General features: G+C 43.8%; 1 protein-coding gene across 12 annotated transcripts in view; it reads left to right on the top strand.

The window, feature by feature from the left end:
* MAGI2 (membrane associated guanylate kinase, WW and PDZ domain containing 2) overlaps positions 1 to 19,814 on the top strand; it is an 886,876-nt gene that overhangs the window by 364,009 nt on the left and 503,053 nt on the right. For all 12 annotated transcript variants that reach the window (XM_019509478.1, XM_019509480.1, XM_019509483.1 and 9 more), the window contains one exon: positions 814 to 1,029. In XM_019509478.1, the coding sequence (XP_019365023.1) occupies positions 814 to 1,029 (216 nt within the window). The remainder of the gene's footprint in view (positions 1 to 813; positions 1,030 to 19,814) is intronic.

Here is a 19,814-nt window from a genome sequence, read left to right as displayed (position 1 = left end):
TCGTTTAGACTGGGACAGGGTGCAGTCCAGCAGGGAAGGGGGAAGCGAAGCCATGCAGGACCCCAGCAGGAACCAGAAGGAGGCAGGGGAGGTGGGGGGAGGGAGGGAGTAGGAGGGACGGGGAAGGGAAAAGGGTGAACTAGTGTGCCCATCACCTACGAAGTTAAAGAAGAAAACAGTGGGCAGCCAAATGACTTGTCAATTAAGCAATAAGCTGCTTGTTCACAGACGTTTCCTCCCTCCCAGCATGGGGCTTCATGTGAGCTGTGTTGTCTGGCAGGGCTTGCCATCGCTTCCTCTCCAATCTGTGAAAGGGCCAGGGAACGGCCCCCAGCAGCAGCCATGCCTGAGCCCCTGCATTACTGTTTAACAGATGCAATTAGAGGAGGTTAACTGGATAATTTTTTTAACAATATTTACATCCTTATTCTGTAGAGCAATAGGAATAGATTAGCTGCCTACCAACCAGTGGTTTATATAGACTTTTTCTGGTACTTGGATGATGTGATGTAATATAAAGTGTGTTTACCATAATAGATGGTCAATGGTCCCTTCAAGTCTCCAAGCATACCTATTTCATGAGATACAGTGTTGTGAAATTGGATTGTCCTATCTCTTTCAAAAAACCAATTAGCTTTTCATTAAAAATAAGCACTTTTTGAACCTTACAGAAAAAATGCTCTTTCTTTGAAAAGGGACAACGGAGCATTCGTTACAGCAATCGATATCAATAGATCCTCATGATCCAACAGAAAAGGAAGGAGCAGTTATCCTTTTAAGAATCTAAATATTTAATATTCATTTTATTTTCAGACAACTATTACGGCACTCCAAAACCTCCTGCCGAACCAGCTCCACTACTGTTAAATGTAACAGACCAGATCCTTCCAGGTGCAACACCTAGTGCTGAAGGCAAACGGAAGCGAAATAAGTCAGTGAGCAATATGGAAAAGACAGGTATTGAACCACCTGAGGAGGAAGAAGAAGAGAGGCCTGTAGTTAATGGAAATGGCATGGCTGTAACACCAGGTCAGTTCTTATATCCTGTTTGAATTTTATTTTTGTTTTACAGAGTGGCCAGTTATTTTATTCTACAGTTAAATGATGTTGATGTTGAAGTAGGAGTTGTATCTCAGAGCTAAGAGCACAAGACTGATCACTAGGACTCAGAAATAACCATTTTATTGCAAAACCTAGAACAAATCACTTAATCTCTGTGTACCTCCGATTTCCTTGCTGTGAAATGGTGATAATGTGTATTTACTTCATAAGGACGTTGTAAGGTCTACTAAGTAAAATACTTGTAAAATGTTTGATTTCTTTGAATAATAAAACATATGGGGATATGAATTCATCAGAATCTGGAAGAGATTGAGGCAATATCAGTGTGCTTAGGTTGGTAGTACTTTCACTTAGAAAGCTGAAAGTTAGTAGGGAAAAGTCTTGAACCCTCCAGAAAAATGGCCTGCCAGTGTTCCCAGGCTCTGCAATTGCATGTAGGAAATGAGAACCTTCGGCATCTACATTTACATACTTTGGATCTCCGTGCTCCAGATAAAGATGAACTCGACTAGATACTTGCCAGTATCCAAGGGCAAAATTCCATTTTGCTGCCCCTGAAGTGCTCAGTTCCCCCTTCAGTGTGTGAGCAAGGATCACCATGTTGCAACATCAAAACACTTTTTACTCTGAAACACAATTTGATAAACAAGCAATTGTTTTTTTCTTCAGATAAGTAATCAAGAGCTTGGAGGTTTTTAGCTCATAGAAAAACACCCCAAACTATATGTGATCAGCAATAACATGCACAGGGTTAAGTACATATATTTTTCTCATTTGGCCTATGTATGTCTAGAGTTAGTATAAAAAGCCAGGGGAAATAAATTTCTTTAATCCTAACAAAATTAGAAGTTTGGACAAAAATGATTGAAGTGGAAGTCTCTGTAGTGACAATCCATGTAGATAGACAGATATAGCAATGTATTACAAGCTTCCTAAATTTGCAGGTTAACATAAAACTATCAATCCATTATCTAATCTCTAAGTGCTGTCAAATTAATTTTCACACTGAATTTTATATATGCTTTTCTTCTCCAACTTGGTTAGAAAGTATATTGGATTGAAATCTTCCCTCGTTATGGATGTCCTGACTGCAGGTCATTCATCTGTCTGCTGTGCATGTGCATTTAAGGGCAAATCCTTAACTCGCCACCACTGTGTTCAAGTAGGTGGGAGACCACTACAGAGGTGTCAGAGATGAGAAGCAAAAGTCCTATCCCTTTTCCCTCAAAAAAGCTGTGGAGTCACTCTTTGGTCATAGCTGCAGCATGCCTTTTTAATCCTTCCTCTCCTTCCATAGAGGAGACTCAATGCAGTAAGGAATCCAGTAGGCGCATCCTCATGTCATTTCTGTATTTAGGAAGCCCCTATATTGCTAAGTTAAGCATCAGGAGTGCATCAGTTTACCTGCAAGGGTCAATAGTCATAGTTTCATAGTTTCATAGTTGGTAGGGTCGGAAGGGACCTGAGCAGATCATCAAGTCTGACCCCCTGCCATGGCAGGAAAGAATACTGGGGTCAAGTGATCCTGGCCAGGTGTTTATCCAGCTTCATTTTAAAGACCCCCAGGGTAGGAGCCAGCACCACTTCCCTTGGAAGTTGGTTCCAGATCCTAGCCGCCCTGACAGTGAAATAGCTCCTCCTGATGTCTAATCTGAATCTACCCTCTGCCAGCTTGTGACCATTATTTCCAGTCACTCCTGGTAGTGCTCAGGGGAACAGGTACCCCACAAGCGTCCCCCCTGACTAGTTTGTAAACTGCCACTAGATCTCCCTCAGCTTTCTCTTGTGGAGGCTGAACAGGTTCAGGTCCCTTAGCCTCTCCTCATAGGGCCTGCCCTGCTGACCCCTGATCATGCGGGTGGCCCTCCTCTGGACCTTCTCCATGTTGTCCACATCCCTCCTGAAGTGCGGCACCCAGAACTGGACTCAGTACTCCAGTTGCTGCCTGACCAGTGCCGCATAGAGGGGGAGGATCACCTCCTTGGACCTGCTCGAGATGCATCTGTGGATGCACAGCAAGGTACGGTTGGCCTTCCTGACTGCATCCCCACACTGTTGGCCCATGTTCATATTGGCCTCAATAATGACTCCAAGATCCTTCTCTGTCTCTGCACTGATGAGAAGGGAGTTCCCCAGCCTGTAGGTGTGCTGCTTGTTCTTCCGCCTTGCACTTGTCAGTGTTGAAACCCATCCTGTTCTCATCCACCCACCCCTGTAACCTGTCTAGGTTCGATTGCAACCTATTCATCCCTTCTAGCATGCCCACTTCTCCCTACATCTTAGTGTCTTCTGTGAATTTGAACAGGGTGCTTTTTACCCCCTTGTCCAAGTCGCTGATGAAGATGTTGAACTGGGCGGGCCCAAGCACCAAGCCCTGCAGAACCCCGCTGCCCACATGCCTCCAGGTCAAATAAGACCTGTCCACCACCACTCTCTGGGTGCGGCCCACCAGCCAGTTAGTGACCCATCTGACTGTGTAGGCATCAACACCACAGTCTCCTAGTTTTTTAATGAGAATGGGTGAGAGACCATGTCAAAGGCCTTCCCAAAGTCCAGAAAGACTATATCCACTGTGACACCTGCATCCAGGGATTTGGAGTCGCATGAAGCAAGCCCCCATACTGTGTTTCTGGTATCAATTTCAGGACAATATATTTTTATTCGTAATCCAAAGTGAGTCGAGAATAAATAAATCCCTCATTTTCCCCTTGCATTGTCCGTATATAACTCATCCTGGGTCCATTCTACATGAGTGGGTATAAGGCAGCACCCAAGAAATAGACTCTAGTGAGTGTTGTGTTAAAAATAAAGCATTCTTTGAGCATTCCACATAAGATGATGCCCGTGCAAAGTTATTTTTAGGTGTTGCTATCTGAAGAGAAGTGGTTTGCAGTTTGGTTTCACCAGTTGAGGACTTTGTGGGCTATAAGAAGGCTACCCATGCTGTGTTGCCTTTGTTGGGGCTGTAGTTTACACAAACCCTCTATTCCTCTGCTTACTCAGTGTATCAACTGAGTAATTAATATACGCTTAGACTTTGTCTTCAAACAGCCAGAAATAACAAAATGCACTAAAGGGTCACCCTTGATGGAGGACCAGAATATATAGCAACAACTAAAATCTTGGCCTTTGTTATTTCAAGTACAATCCATTTTTAAATGGTGTTTCTTTCACTTTTAAAGGCTACAATTCACTGAATACGGAGCTCTAAGCACTGTCAAAAGACTGATATGGTTCTTTAGGATGCTTATACATCCTTCACAACCTAAAGTCTTATTAACCGGTAATATTGTCAGTGTGTAAGCAAGATAAAAGCTTACAATGTGAAACTGCGACCAATAAAACAGCTAGGATGGATGGGCTGGAACACATAAAAGTTCAGAAGTGAATCTAAGAGATGTTAAATAACTTCTCTATCAAGCTGAATGAAATTTTTACTTGTGGAGATTTTCATGCCTATTCTCTGCTATTTATTTATTGCTGTGTCTTTGTTCTTCCTTAATGAGAAGGTAGTCTGTGAGTTTGTAGAGACTTCCCTTGGGCATTTAGGGCTCTGTGAGTAGTTTAGGATCTGCAGGTACCTTGCTTTGTACCAGTCCATCAGGTCTCCATCTAACAGCAGGACTCCCAACAGATTAGAGATCTTCTGACACAATTCATAATTTCCTTATTGTTACTTTGTGCCATGCCTAGTTCTTTGTTCAATCCATGTTTTGCTCATTGCCTTAGGCATTGATGGTCAGCTTTTCAATCCAAAGGGATGTTTTTATGTTATTTGAGCATGAAATGGTGCATAATGTGGTTCTGATCCTTGACAGGGGCTTCTAGACACTCCTGCAATATAAATAATGACAATAATGATATTGCTGAGCAGCTCAATGTGTTGATTGGCATCTCAAAAATGATCTGCCAGAAGAACCCACAACTGAAATAAAAGTATTTTGCAGTACGTTATAACCAAAATAAATCTGTTCCCTTTATTTGCCCCATACCAAAGCTGCTTGACTGACATTTTACCTGTCAGAGTCCAGCTCAAGACTAATCCCCTTCAGTGATGTTTTGGCATCCACTTCATCATGTCATGAACACATCAGTGATTGACCAATATTGCTACAACTTCTTGTTGTCTGGCCTACATGGAGGCTTGACACTTATTATCATCCCATTAAAAAAGACCTATCTATGTTATGGATTATGAATATGATCCTGACAAAGCTGAAGAAAGCTTCTTTTAAATTGCTTCATATCTGTGCCTTAAATTTCCTACAACTGTCAGTCCCCAGTGGAAATGGCTTCTACATGAAGGGTGAGAGAGGAAATCTCTTCTAATCCCAGGGCGCACAGTCATGGAGATGTTGCTCTCTACTTTCATCTGGGCACCATCCAATCAAAGCATACTCCTGAAGGAAGAGACATGAACAGGACAACAGCAGGAACAGAAAGGACATCACAAATTCAGTAAGCTGATGATGTCACATGGCTTTTCATTATCTATAGAGTGTGAGAAGGAGGAAGACTTATGTTAATGGATGAGCAGGTGAAACCATAAAGAAGATAGTCAAAGAGTAAACATGAAATAGAGAAGGGTCCTTCACTTTCCTTCTACTGTCATTCTGCATACAAATATGCAGCATGAATAGTACAGAATAATTTTCCCCAGATTTTACTACCAAGGTAAATTTTCTCTACAGTAAAGAGAGACGGTGGGCACATCTACATATGACGCTACATTGTCGTAGTGACATGCTACAGTAATGTAGCATTGGCAAGCCCAAACCATGACATTGATGTGACGTCACAGTAGTGACAAGCTACCTTACTATAGTGCATTGCTATGGCAACGTAGATCCTAAAAATAACTGTGCATCACTGGGACAGAGCAGTAACAGCTGTTATTGCACTGTTATTTAGTACGTCCTAAAGCAAGCACTAAATGATAGCGCAGTAATGACTGTGCCATGGGGGGCACCTTAGAATGCCATTAGATCCTTTTAAAGGTGCCGTTAGGTGTCACACAATATTTACACTGCTAGGTATGCAAACGCATACATATGATTCACAAGAGAAACCCAGTGATTTCAAATAGGAATCCATAGTGTCAACAACAATTTTATGTCTTCTGATCTTTCTGAGTTCTCTGCAACAGAAGAATTTCATAGATTTCATAGACATCAGGGGCTGGAAGGGACCTCACAAAATCACTGAGTCCAGCCCCCACTTCCATAGGTAGGAAGTCTGCTGGGGTCAAATAATTCCAGCAAGATAAGCATCCAAACATTTTTTGAATGAGTCCAGAGTAGGTGCTTGCACCACCTCTGAGGGGAGTCTGTTCCAGACCCTGGACACTTAGACTGTAAAGAAGTTTTTCCTTATGTCCAGTCTAAATCTGTCTTCCAGAACTTTGTGGCCATTAGACCTTGTTATCCCTTGGGGATCCCTGGTGAACAAGTGTTCTCCCAGATCCTGATGCACCCCCTCCCAATGTATCTAAGTGGGGGTGCATTAGGATCTGGGGAAATACTTATATGCAGCCACCAAGTCCCCCCTGAGCCTTCTCTTCTCCAGGCAGAAGAGTCCCATGTCCCCCAGCCTCTCCTTGTAAGGTTTGCTCTCTTGGTCTTTGATCATGCAGCTGGCTCTCCTTCGGACTCTCTCAAGCTTATCCATGTCCCTTCAGAAGAGGGGGCCCCAAAACTGGATGCAGTACTCCAGCTGCCCTACTATTTTTCCATAGTCAAAAAACAAGGTAAAACTAAGAGCTGCCATTTTCTCAGGGGTGCCTTAAAGCTGCCACAGTTAAGAACCACTGCATAGGGCAAATGATTGGTTCCCCCAGACTGGCTGCCAGCAATAGGCATTATTTCAGCTCCTAGTCACTACTAGATGGCAGGAAGAAGGTTTGCATAATGCAGCGGTTCTCAACACTCCTAGCCCCCAGACCACATCTAGCCCATGAAGTCATGTGATCTGGCCTGCAGAGCTCTCCTAGAGAAGTCTAGGTCTAGAGTTTGGAAGCAGGAGAGCAATGACAATTACTGCTGCCACCACTCCCCCACTGCCAATTTTCCAAGTCCTGTGGACCAGATAATATAGCCCCGTGCATGGTATTCCACCAGCACATGAAGACTGAAGATGGGCCTGATTCAGCACACATGGTTCCAGGGCCAAGCCTGTAGATAGAGGGCCTAATCCAATGCACGTGGGTTTGGGGGTTGTGTGCAGATTTGGGGACCAATTCCAAGAATATGGGATTGGAGCACCGGGCCCAATCATGCACAGAGCCAGGGCTGCAGCAGCAGCAGGCCTATTCCAGCATGTGCTATCTAGGGCCAGAGCTGTTGGGGTTGGGGGCCTGATCCAGTACACAAAGGGGCAGGGCTGGGGCAGTAGACCCAATTAAGTGTGCACAGGATTAGGTCCAAGGCCTGATCTGGCACATATTTTGTCTTGGGATAAAATTGACTAGCAGAGCTGGACACAACTGGTGCCCCCTAATTTAGTTTATATTATGTAGTTGTATAGGATGATTTGGATAGGTGTGGTCCTTCCTCAGGCAGGGGGTTGGACTAGATGACCTGTGGAGGTCCCTTCCAGCCCTACTTCTCTATGATTTCTATGTAGAATGAGCTTCACTGATATATAGCTATAGTGGTTCAGTCCATTTCTGTTATGGAGTAAAGTCAATGATCTCCAAAGGAAATATTTAGCATCCTGTTTCCCTAAACTATTCTTTTTCATCATTCCCTTCTACCCTAATATTCCTCCTCTCCTCCCTGACTTTTTCATACTCCCTTGTTATTCTCTCATTCCATTAATACTCTTCCTATATCTGCCTCGTTTAAACCAATAAAACTGTGTGGTTAATAATGTAGTCTGTGCCAATGGGAACTGTTCTTATGACACCCTTTCATCTTAAGAAAAATCTTTGTGATGAAATTCATTTCCCACTGTGAGAACCCCACTTAAAGAAACAGGAACTTCCTTAGAAGAACACATTTTTTATATAAGCTTTGAATATTATTCCTGTATTCATAATTAATCTAGAGCTGTTGCAGTATTTTCAGTGTGTGCAGGGGTGCTATGTTAATAACCATTGTGTTAAAATTCATACTTGTCTTGAACAATGTTCTGGTATTCATAATTACTGTTAGAACCACTGCTGTGTTCTTACAGCATGTAAAGGTATTTGGTTAATTAAGTTTGTCAGTTAGTTTATTGTTAAAGTTTTATAACATACCACAGCTATTTTTTTCTTGTATTTGTTCTGTTCATTTCATACATTGATGCACATGGGTATTAATACAAGTAATAAATAAAATGTTATCGATTGATTCATTGGCTTTGGTATACAATGTTTGGTGATCAACATTTGGAAAACATTTCATCTAAGAAGTCACATTTGCTTGCTTCCAGTGGGCAGAAACCATTGCCTTAATTTAACACTGTGCTGGGAGGCAAAGCAGCTAGTATGCTGGGCACTGCACCATAATAATAAATAAATCACTTCTCTGAAGAGCTTATAGTTAAAAAGATCAAATGTTGGGGCAGATGAGACAAACAGGACAAGGCTAGCTAGTGGAGACAGGATAACAAATAAATACAGGAAATGCATAATTTTCAAATACTTAGGTCTAGGAATCACAATTCTCCATTTGCCTGGCTATTATTGTGTTATATTCAGTACTTTGCCAAATGCATTATAGAAGTTATATTTAAGGAGGGAGTTGAAAGAGGAAAAAGTGGAGGCAGAGATGACTGAAAATGGGAAATACCGATTGTATCCAAGTGTTCGTTCAAATCAAAACAAAAAATTAAATATTTGATTTTTTTAGAGAATGAAATATTTCCCCAAAATTTAATTTGTAAAATATAAAGCATTTTATTTTAACATTTCAACTAAAATAAAATATTTCTACAGTTTTCATCAAGATTTCTTTTACAATTTGTTGAACTTACCCAAGAAACTTAATTTGGTCTGTCAACATGAACCTCTATTTCTCTATTGTAGCTCATTGCCTCATGGGAATGGTAGTTTGGTTACCTGGTACCTCCATTCTTCTTTTTTGGCTAAGTGTCATCTGAACTGTTTCCTAGGAAGCATCTGTAATTATATTACTCCTATTGCTCATCAAAGATCCAGGCGGATCCAGGCGGATCTTGACAGGCTCAGGAAATGGGCAGACAAGAACCTGATGGTGTTCAACACCGAAAAATGCAAGGTCCTCCACCTTGGGAGGAAAAACTTGCAGCATGCTTATAGGCTCAGCAGTCCTATGCTGGTTAGCACTACAAATGAAAGGGACTTGGGGGTCATGGTTGACCACAAGATGAATATAAGCCTTCAGTGTGGTGTTGTGGCTAGTAAAATGAGCAAAACCCTGGCTTGCATCCATAGATGCTTCTCAAGTAAATCCCGGGACGTCATTCTCCCGTTTACTCAGCCTTGGTGAGGCCGCAGCTGGAGTTCTGCATCTAGTTTTGGGCTCCACAACTCAAAAAGGATGTGGAGAAGCTTGAGAGGGTGCAGAGGAGAGCCACATGGATGATCAGAGGTCAGGAAAACAGAGCTTATGATGAGAGGCTGAGAGCCATGGGGCTCTTCAGCCTGGAAAAGTGCAAGCTCAGGGGTGATCTGGTGGCCATCTATAAATTTACCAGGGGTGCTCATCAGGACCTGGGGGAAAGTCTGTTCACCAGAGCGCCCCAAGGGATGACAAGATCAGATGGTCACAAACTCCACCGCAACTGATTCAGGCTGAACATAAGAAAGAACTTCTTCACTGTCCGAGCCCCCAGGGTCTGGAATAGACTGCTGCCGGAGGCGGTTCAAGCACCCACTTTGAATGCCTTCAAGACACATTTGGTTGCTTATCTTGCTGGGATCCTATGATCCCTGCTGACTTCCTGCCCCTGGGGCAGGGGGCTGGACTCGATGATCCTCTGGGGTCCCTTCCAGCCCAAATGTCTATGAAATCTATGAATGAGTTTTCTTGAAGCGGGAACCATTGTGGCTAAGCACAGACATTCAGGGTAGTTAGGGGCAGGTTAGATTGCATTAAAAATGGTCAACCAATCTAAGATAAGTTGGGATATGGGGATAAGGGGGGTAGGGAAGATGGGGGCAAGCAGGCTTGGGGGGAATCTGGGGTCCATAAGAGGGGTAGGGAGACAGGTGTGATCTGCGTGAGCAATTGGGGAGATGAAGCAGGCAGCATCTGCAGGTGGATTATGCAGATGGGGGCAAGCAGGATCTGTGGGAGCGATTGGGGAGGTGGTGAGAGGAGGCAGTGTCTATGGGAGGATTTGGGGGGTGGGAGGGCAAGTGGGATCTACAGGAGCAATCAGAGGTATGCGGGGGTGGCAGTATCTGTGGGAAGATCAGGGCAGAAGTGTGATTCACAGGAAGGACTGGGAGGCAGGCAGGATCCTTGGGCGTAATTAGTGGGGGCAGGTGGGGTCCACGTAGGGGTTGATGGAGTCCAGGAGGGTTTGGCAAGATCAGGGGGAGAGTTTGGGGGTGATCAAAGACTATTTTTAGCTCCCCAACCCTCCCCCCCCAGGAACATACACCACTGTTTGCCCAGCCCTTCCCCACACCAATACTTACTTCCTTGAATGCTGATAAAACCAGCACCTGGAGCAGCTTGTGGGATGGAGCATTGGGGGTGGGGCTGACTTGTCTGTAGAGGGTAGGATGCTGAGGGGATGGGGCTGGAAATAGCCTGGTGCCAGAGGATCAGGTATGAGAAGTGCAGCCCTGAAACTGAGGCCAGTGGCTGGGCTTTCCCAGTCCTGGGGCTGCGCAACTAACTGTACCGAAGTTTCTTGCACCTGCCTTACCTAGATCTATTAAGTTTGAGTGTATTGAGGAATATCTTAGACTAGGTTCCACTATTTTTTAATGGTCTATGTGCATGGAATTTCTGTATTGTTACAGGTTTACATTGGTTTCCAATCACTGAGACTGGGTCTAAGTGTAAAGTCCACACCTGGGTGAACTAATATCAGGTGGCCATTTTTAACCTAATCTAACCTCCACATAACCCCCACACATGTCTGCACTTTGTATAACAATAAATCTAACCACAGACCCCAAACCATAAGAGATAATGGAAGCTCTCCTGCAACAGTGTCCCACAGTATGGGAATGCAATTTCACATTGTATGGACTTCTGACAAAATGCTTTGGTTCATTCAAGAAAGTGTTTTTAGCAGGAGTGCACCAATAAAGATTTTTTGGGCCGATACCGATGGCTGATTAGTAACAAGGTATATCGGCCGATGCAAATCTGATTGCTGATATGCAGCCCAACAGCTTGGAGATCAGCTGGTAAATCTGTTGGGGGGAAGGGGTAGGGAGGATGAAAGGGGTTGGGGGGCTCAGACTGAGGCCCCCGTGGTGAGGTAGGAGTGGGGCTGGGACAGACACTGCTCAGCTGAGGTGGGGCAGGGCATGGGATGGAGCCATGAGCAGCTTGTCTGGGAGTCAAAGGGCAGGGGTCCCCCACTGCTGCATGTACCCCCAGGGAAGGCATGGGGGCCGTGCACCCCCTGGATCTGTGCATGAGCTGAGGGCAAGCTGCCACTGTGGGCTAGACCCAGGGGTGGCGATGGGCTCTTTCTGGTGGGAGGTTTGGGCTGGGGCTGCACTCAGGGTGGGTGGCACTGGGAAGAGTGGCTACAGTCAATTCTGGGATGGCTGTAGCCCCCCCGCCATAACTTCCCTCCCAGCACCACCGTCACCATGTGCTCCAAGCACAGCCCCAGCCCTGCTGCCTAGAAAAGCCTGGCACCACCCACAGCCCCAGCCCACAGTGGCAGCTCGCCGCATGCACAGATCCAGAGGGTACGTGCCCCTCATGCCTCCCTGGGGCTGCACGCAGCAGCAGGAGCCACCCCTCATCCCTGCGCCTGCCTGGACCAACTGTCCCAAGACCTGACCAGGCAGTGCCTGCCCCTACCCAGCCCCATTCCCTCCCTCACCGTGAGGGCCTTGATCTGCCCTCCCCTTGCCCCTTCCCTCCCCCCATGCCTTCCCCCCAACAAACTTACCAGCCCAACACTACTGTCCAAGCTGCCAGGCTGGCCATGTGTATACTGCAGCTGCATGCATGCACACATCATTTATTGGCGGCATTATCGGCCACAACAAACTGATTGCCGATAATGTTAATTTTCCTTTTATCAGTGCTGATATGATATAAATTGATGTATCGGTTCACCTCTAGTTTCAACTTGAGGCAAACCAACCAAAAACAAAATATTTCTTTCTGATTAAAATTTCAATAAAATTGAAAGTGGAAAACATTGATTCTTAGAGTTTCTACAAAAAGGATTCCAAAAGAAAATTCTCAGCTAGCTGTAGGTCGTGCATTTACAGATTTTGGTTGGGCCATTTTACCATTTGTAAGAAGTAGCATTGAAAAAATGTGAGAAAAACAAAAATCAACATAGTTAAAGGTAAATTTCAGGGGATTTGATACCTGTATTATCATTCTAAATATTGGTGAATTACATTATTACTGTTCACTATAGTTATTTTGGCCTATACCCTATATGAATTACTTCCTTGAAGTTACTCCTTTGAACCCCTATTACAAGTGTCTGTTACAGGTTAAGTGTTAATTGATCTCCGCAATGAGATATTGGAAAGCCAGCTCAAGATTTAGTATGGATGGAGAGAAGTAGGCCCAGGAAGAATAGAAAACTACTGAGTCTTTTCTGGAAAGATGATAGTCAAAGCTATAATGGAGGATGACTGATGAAATCTTGACTCCATAGAAATCACTGGGAGCTTTGCTGTTCACTTTTGTACAGTAATACTAATAATAAACTGATGACAGTAGAACTTATCATTATTGTTAAAAGTTAAATTAGTTTCTTTAGCAACCAGCATTAAGATTTGACTGCACTAGTCACCATCTCCTACTTTTTTCTCTCACTGAAACTGTTTTTACAACCTTCCAAACTCAAAATGAAACATGCCTGTATAAAAAGTGGAGAGAACTTCACTGCCCGTGTATTATTCATTTCCCCTCCAGACACAAATGGAAGCTATTCCAACAATTGCAATTTCTACCCAAAGAAGAAAAGCCCTGACAGGCTCAAATTAATTGATCAATGAGACATGAGAAGGAGCAAGTTTCAGAAGGACCATTGCAAGCCTCAGGTACCCAGCAAAGCAAGAGGGTAGGGTCCTTCCAGCATCGACCACCCCAAAAGGTGCAACAGGTCTAGAGAAGTGCAGATTATTGTGTCTTATTGATATATAGGAATAGTTTTAAAAGAGACATGTTGATTTGCATGGAAAGCTATAGATTCTTGATCCATCTATAACAACACTTTCGCTGTGTAAAAAAAATGAATTTTTTTTCTCCAGAGCTGTTAAAGTCACCTCCTAAACTAATATTTAATAATATTGTGTAAATTGTTTAATATTGTTTTAATTGTTTTCTACCTACGTTGCTTTAGGCAGATGAGTTGTTTCCTTACTTCCTGAAGCACACTGTTTTAAATTTTTCTGCAGAAATAATCTGCAGTGTTAAAAAGATACTAGAAGCAGCATATTCTCTTGGAGTCCTGAGCTGTAGAAAACAGTGTCCATCACTGCACACTAACAAAGAGCTGTGCAAAGGGACATTCTTCTAATTTAGTAACTTTATAACTTTCAATTTGGGGTGTTTTTACTGTAAGGCTAAAATAACAGTATCTAACTTCAATACAAACTGTCTTTCCCCCAAAGTCGGCTGCATTTTACGCATAGGCATAGATGTCAGTCCTCTGCCATTGCCTTCGCAGGTTGCATACTCAATATACAGCACAAAATTGCTTTCTTGAGTGTTTTTGAAAATTGGACCGTGCAATCCCTTTTTGTCTTGAGACAGTATCTCCACTGGGCTATTCTACTATCTTATTTTCTTTGGCATCAGATATTTTTAGGGCATATATTATGGAACAATTTCGAGAGCTCTTATAGCAAAGCCATTACTTAAAGGTCAATGTTTGTAAAATGTTGCTACCCTAGCATTTGCTCTAAAACAAGCCCATCCACATATTTTCAGCCACAGATTATGTGTGGGGCAGAAAGAGTTATTGTTGGAACTATAAAAAAAAATCACCAAAATTACTAATTGTAAATCAAACATTATTTATCATTATATAATAACAGGGATAATTTCTCAAAACTCCAAGAGGGATTGAGGCAAAAAATTGTGTAACTAGGGCAGGTAAGAGGGGAACCAGCCCTCTTCCCACCCCCACTGACCCCTTCTTAAATGGCCAATATTTTTTTTCCTGCCTCTACCCTCAGCCGTGGGTGCTGAAAAAACTTGTGACACCTCTGAAGAAGAACCCTAATGAAAACTGAAACTAAAGTTAGAATATGTGAAACTGGAACTATTTTTTCTTAAGACATAATTAGGGGTCTACTTAAATCATGGCTATATTTACCAATTTTTGTGGGCTTGTAACTGTATAAAGAGCAAATTTAGCAGACATTTCACAGATGTGCTCCAGCAGCTCCTCCCCTCAGTGCTAATTGGAGGCCCCAGGGAGGTGGGGGGGTGGGGAGGTGCAAGGGGATGGCTGCTATCTTGACTGCTCTCTGACCTTCATGTGGTCCTGGCCTTTGGCAATGATTGGCAGAGAGGCCTTTGGGGGGAGGAGGTTGGAGGGGGCAGTGGCCATCTTTTCTCCTTCCCTTTGTGCCGTCCCACCAGCTGGCGTCTTCCCCTTCCAGATGAGCTATGAGGCTGGGCCACAGTGGCAGCAAGGCATGCTGACTCCCACTGGGAAGCCAGCATTTTATTATTATTAAGGTTTTTTTAATTGATTTTGTGGACAATCACAGGTTTTACAGTTTCTGTGAAATCCACAAAACTGTGATTTAAGTAGGCCCCTAGTCATAATCATTAGTTTCTTTAATGATTAAGGATAGAACACAATACAATAGGTTTACTGTTTATTTCTGTAGTGATTCAGTGTTTTACAAGTCAATGAGGTACTGGATATACAAGGATTTTGTAGGCAAGTAGGGTTGCCATTATACTTTCAACAGTAAGGTATACAGAATCCTGGGCATTCTCCAGTACTCATAATCTAACAAGGAATAACTGACACAATGCGTATACTTAACTCTCAACAAACAATGAATTTCCTTCATTATATTAGCCACACTAGCCACATACACATGAACTCTCACAAATTTCTTATAGAAGTGTGATTAATTGGTGAACTCTTGGGAGGTGAGAGATCCTGTTCAAATGTGACAGAATAGAATGGAGTTTAGTTTTATTTGCTGTCTCTTGAGATTTTTCCAAAGTGCTTTATAAAACTATGCATTCTGGATAGAGCAACAAGGCATTGTGGTACTGTGTTCTACTGCAATAGGTACAAATGACATCATAAAGTGACTTGTAACAATGCCAAAGGCATAAACATTTATTCTGTTCAAGAATCAATGTGTTGTTGTATATATACACAAATAGGGGTTATATTCTACTTTTAATTCCATTCAATTCTATATTTAATTACTGCTAACAGTGGAAGAGGGAGAAATTACTAATATTTCCACCACCTCCACTATCAGCTTCAGCTCCCAGAACTCTGTACACAGGCTCTTCAGTCAGTGCTTGCTAGATTCCCCTCTGCCTGTTCATAAGGTAAACTACAGTGACACAACAGGAAAGTAGAAAGGCAGCAAAGTAAGAACCTTGGTCTTCAGAAAACCAGACTTTGACTCACTTGGGCAACTAAAGGGCAAAATCCCTTGGGAGGCCATTCTGACGGGGAGAGGAGTCCAGGAGAACTGGCTATACTTTAAAGCAACCTTACTGAGGCAGGAACAAGCCATCCTAACGTGTGGGAAGACTAGCAAGTATTGCAGAAGTCCAGCTTTGCTTAGCAGGGAACTCTTCAGTAAGCTAAAACATAAAAAAGGAAGCTTATAAGAAGTGGAAACTTGCACAAATAACTAGGTAGGAGTATAAGAGGGCTGCTTGAGCATGCAGGGATGAAATCAGGAGGCCAAAGCGCAACTGGAATTGCAGCTAGAAAGGGACGTGGAGGGTGACAAGAAGGGTTTCTACAAGTATGTCAGGAACAAGAGGAGGATCAATGAAAGTGTGGGTCCTTTACTAAATGGGGGAGGCAAACTAGTGACAGAAAAGGCTGAAGTGCACAATGACTTTTTCATCTCGGTCTTAAGAGGCAAGGTAAGCTCCCAGACTACTGCACCTGGCAGCACAGTTTGGGGAGGAGGTAAGCAGTCAACAGTGGCAAGATAACAGGTTAGAGATTATTTAGAAAAGCTGGGCATGTACAAGACCATGGGCTGGGTGGGATGCATCCAAGGGTGTAGAGAGAGTAGGCCTATATTCAGAGCCACTGGCCATCATCTTTGAAAACTCATGGTGATCAGGGGAGGTCCTGGATGATTAAAAAAGGGCAAATATACTGCCCATCTTTAAGAAAGAGAAGAAGGAGGATCCAGCAAACTACAGACTGGTCAGCCTCATCTCAGTCCCTGAAAAAATCATAGAGCAGGTCCTCAATGAATCCATTTCTAAGCACTTGGAGGAGAAGAAGGTGAATAGAAACAATCAGCATGGATTCACCAAGGGCAAGTCATGCCTGGCCAACCTGATTGCCTTCTATCTATAGGCCAATTAGCCTAACTTCTTTCCCAAAGAAAATCCTAGAAAAATTAATTAAGGAGTCTCTATGCAAGCGGCTTGCAGAAGGTAGGATTCTGAACGACAGCCAGCATGGCTTCATCATGGGCAGGCCTTGCCTCACCAATGTCATCTACTTTTATGATCAGTTAACTCACCACCTGGATAAGAGAGAAGAGGTTGACATTGTATACCTAGACTTCCAAAAAGCCTTTGAACTGGTATCCCACAACGTTCTCACAACAAAATTGATGGATTGTGGGCTTAATTGTGAGAAATGTAGGTGGGTATGAAGCTGGCTGTGGGGTAGGACCCAGAGATTCCTAACGAACGGATCTGTGTCATCCTGGCAGGAAGTGGCCAGCAGTGTCCTACAGGGTTCAGTACTTTTCAACCTCTTTATCAATGATTTGGATGTGGGGGTGAAGAGCTCACTGGCCAAGTTCATGGATGACACCAAGTTATGGGGAAGTGTGGTCACACTTGAAGATAGGGTACAGATACAGGCAGATCTAGACAGGCTAGCAAGCTGGGCAGGTCGGAACCAAATAAAGTTCAACACTGCAAAATGTAAAGTGCTCCACCTGTGGATGAAAACCCCCTACACACCTATAGGCTTGGCAACACCAAACTGACCAGCACCATGAACAAAAGGCACCTGGGGGTAATAATAGACCACAGTATGAATATGAGCTTGCAGTGTGATGCTGGGCAAATAATACTTTGGCAAGCATCAATTGATGCGTCTCCAACAAAACCAAGGAAGTGATTCTTCCACGCTACTCAGCACCGGTGAGACCGCAGCTGGAGTACTGCACCCAGTTCTGGGCACCACACTTCAACAAGGACATGGGAGAGTTCAGAGAAGGTCCATCCGTATGATCAGAGACTTACACGGCAAGCCATAAGAAGAAAGGCTGAGGGATCTGGGACTCTTCAGCCTAAAAATGAGAAGACTGAGAGGGCACCTGGTATCAGCTTACCGCTACATCAGGTATATCAAGGGCTCAGTGAACAACTTTTCACCTGGGCACCCTTGGGGAAAACCAGGAGTAATGGCCACAAGCTCCTTGAAGACCATTTCAGGCTCAACATTAGGAAAAACACCTTCACAGTTAGAGTGTCCAGACTGTGAAATAAGATCCCTCCAGAGGTAGTGCAATTGCCTACCCTGGAAATCTTCAAGAGGAGACTGGACAGTCACCTTGCTGGGGTCAACTAACCACAGTTGTCTTTCCTGCCTGGTGTGGGAAGCTAGACCTGATGATCTTCTGAGGTTCCTTCCAGCCTTACAATCTATGAATCTGTGATGAGATGACTGGCTCTAGATGCATGAAGAGCAGTGAATATGATATACCTTGACTTTAGCAAGGCTTTTGATACAGTCTCCCACAACATTCTTGCAAGCAAGCTAAGGATATATGGGCTAGATGAATGGCTTGTAAGGTGAATAGAAAAATGCCTGGATCATGAGCCTCAAAGGGTAGTAATCAATGACTCAATGAACCAAGTAATCAATGTTTAGTTGGCAGCCAATATCAAGTGGAGTGCCCCAGGGGTTGGTCCTGGGGCTGATCTTGTTCAATATCTTCATCAGTGACCTGGAAAATGTCATAGAGTGCACCCGCAGGAAGTTTGCAGATGATGCGACGCTGGAGGGATTAGTAGATACACAGGAGGGTAGGGCTAGGATCCAGAGTGACCTAGAAAAATTGGAGGATTGAACCAAAAGAAATCTCATGAGGTTAAGCAAGGACAAGTGCAACATCCTGTACTTAGGATGGAACAATCCCAATGCCATTACAACCTGGGGACCCACTAGGTAAGCAGCAGCTCTGCAGAAAAGGACCAGGGGTTACAATAAGCTGGACAATAACAGTGGACAATAAGCTGAATATGAACCAGCAGTGTACCCTTGCTGACAAGACTAACGGCATACTGGGCTGCATTGGTAGGCGTGTTGCCAGTAGGTCAAGGGAAGTGATTACTTCACTCTTCTGCACTGGTGAGGCTACATCTGGAGTACTGTTCAGTTTTGTCCCCCTTCCCTCCCCCCCTCACACACACTGCATAAAGGATGTGAATAAATTGGAGAGAATCTAACAGATGACAATGAAAATGGTAAGGGGGCTGAGGCACATGATTTATGAGCTGAGATTGAGGGAACTTGGCTTATTTAGTCCAGAGAAGAGAAGACTGACAGGAGATTTAATACCAGCCTCCAAATACCTGATGGGTGGTTCCAAAGAGGATGGAGCTGGACTGTTTTCAGTAGTGGAAGATAACAGAACAAGGAGCAATGGTTTCAAGTTGCAGTAAGGGAATTTTAAGTTAGATATTAGTAATAACTTTCTCAATAGGAGGGTCAAAAAACACTGGAATCAGTTACTCAGAGTGTTGTCCTGTGGGGACAGGACAACTCTCAGGATCTCAAAATTACACTGTTAGATGGGAGGGTGTGACACAATGGCTTATATACACACACAAAAATCAATTAGGTGCATACACACACACTAGCCACATACACACACACTACCAACTCAGACACATACACATCCAAGATGACCAGACTAAGCATATTCACACCTATCGCCAATTCAAGCATATATACACTATACACACCAAAAATTAGACAAAAATCAGTTGTCAATACCCGCACGCCCAATACATATACACAAACACGCATTTTCATGGCCGTGTGTTAACCCTAGGGGGCATTTGGGGCAATTTGGTGTGTGGGGTTACTTAAGGTCAAGTGGCCCCGGGGTTACTCAAGGTTACTGGGGCTTGGGGTTACTTAGGGTTAATGTGCCCCGGGATTACTCGGGGTCACCTGGTGCCAGGGTGGAAGCAAGGGAAGAAGCCTGGTGGCAAGGAGAAGACAGCCAGGAAATAGGGAGGCAGAAAGCTGGGAGATTGGGGCTGGAAACTGAGGCAGAAACCTGGGAGATTGCCGGGAAATCAAGGAGGAGGGTTGGGAGGTCAGTAAGACAAAAACTCAACTCGGAGTTTCAAAATAACAGGTTTATTAAACACACAACACACTACATAGCCCCACAAAGTTATTGGTTCCTACACACA

The sequence above is a fragment of the Gavialis gangeticus genome, unplaced genomic scaffold (genome assembly GCF_001723915.1).
Source record: "Gavialis gangeticus isolate Ggan-Ray unplaced genomic scaffold, GavGan_comp1, whole genome shotgun sequence".
In the NCBI taxonomy this organism is placed as follows: Eukaryota; Metazoa; Chordata; order Crocodylia; family Gavialidae; genus Gavialis; species Gavialis gangeticus.
This window is presented reverse-complemented; position numbering and strand designations above follow the sequence as displayed.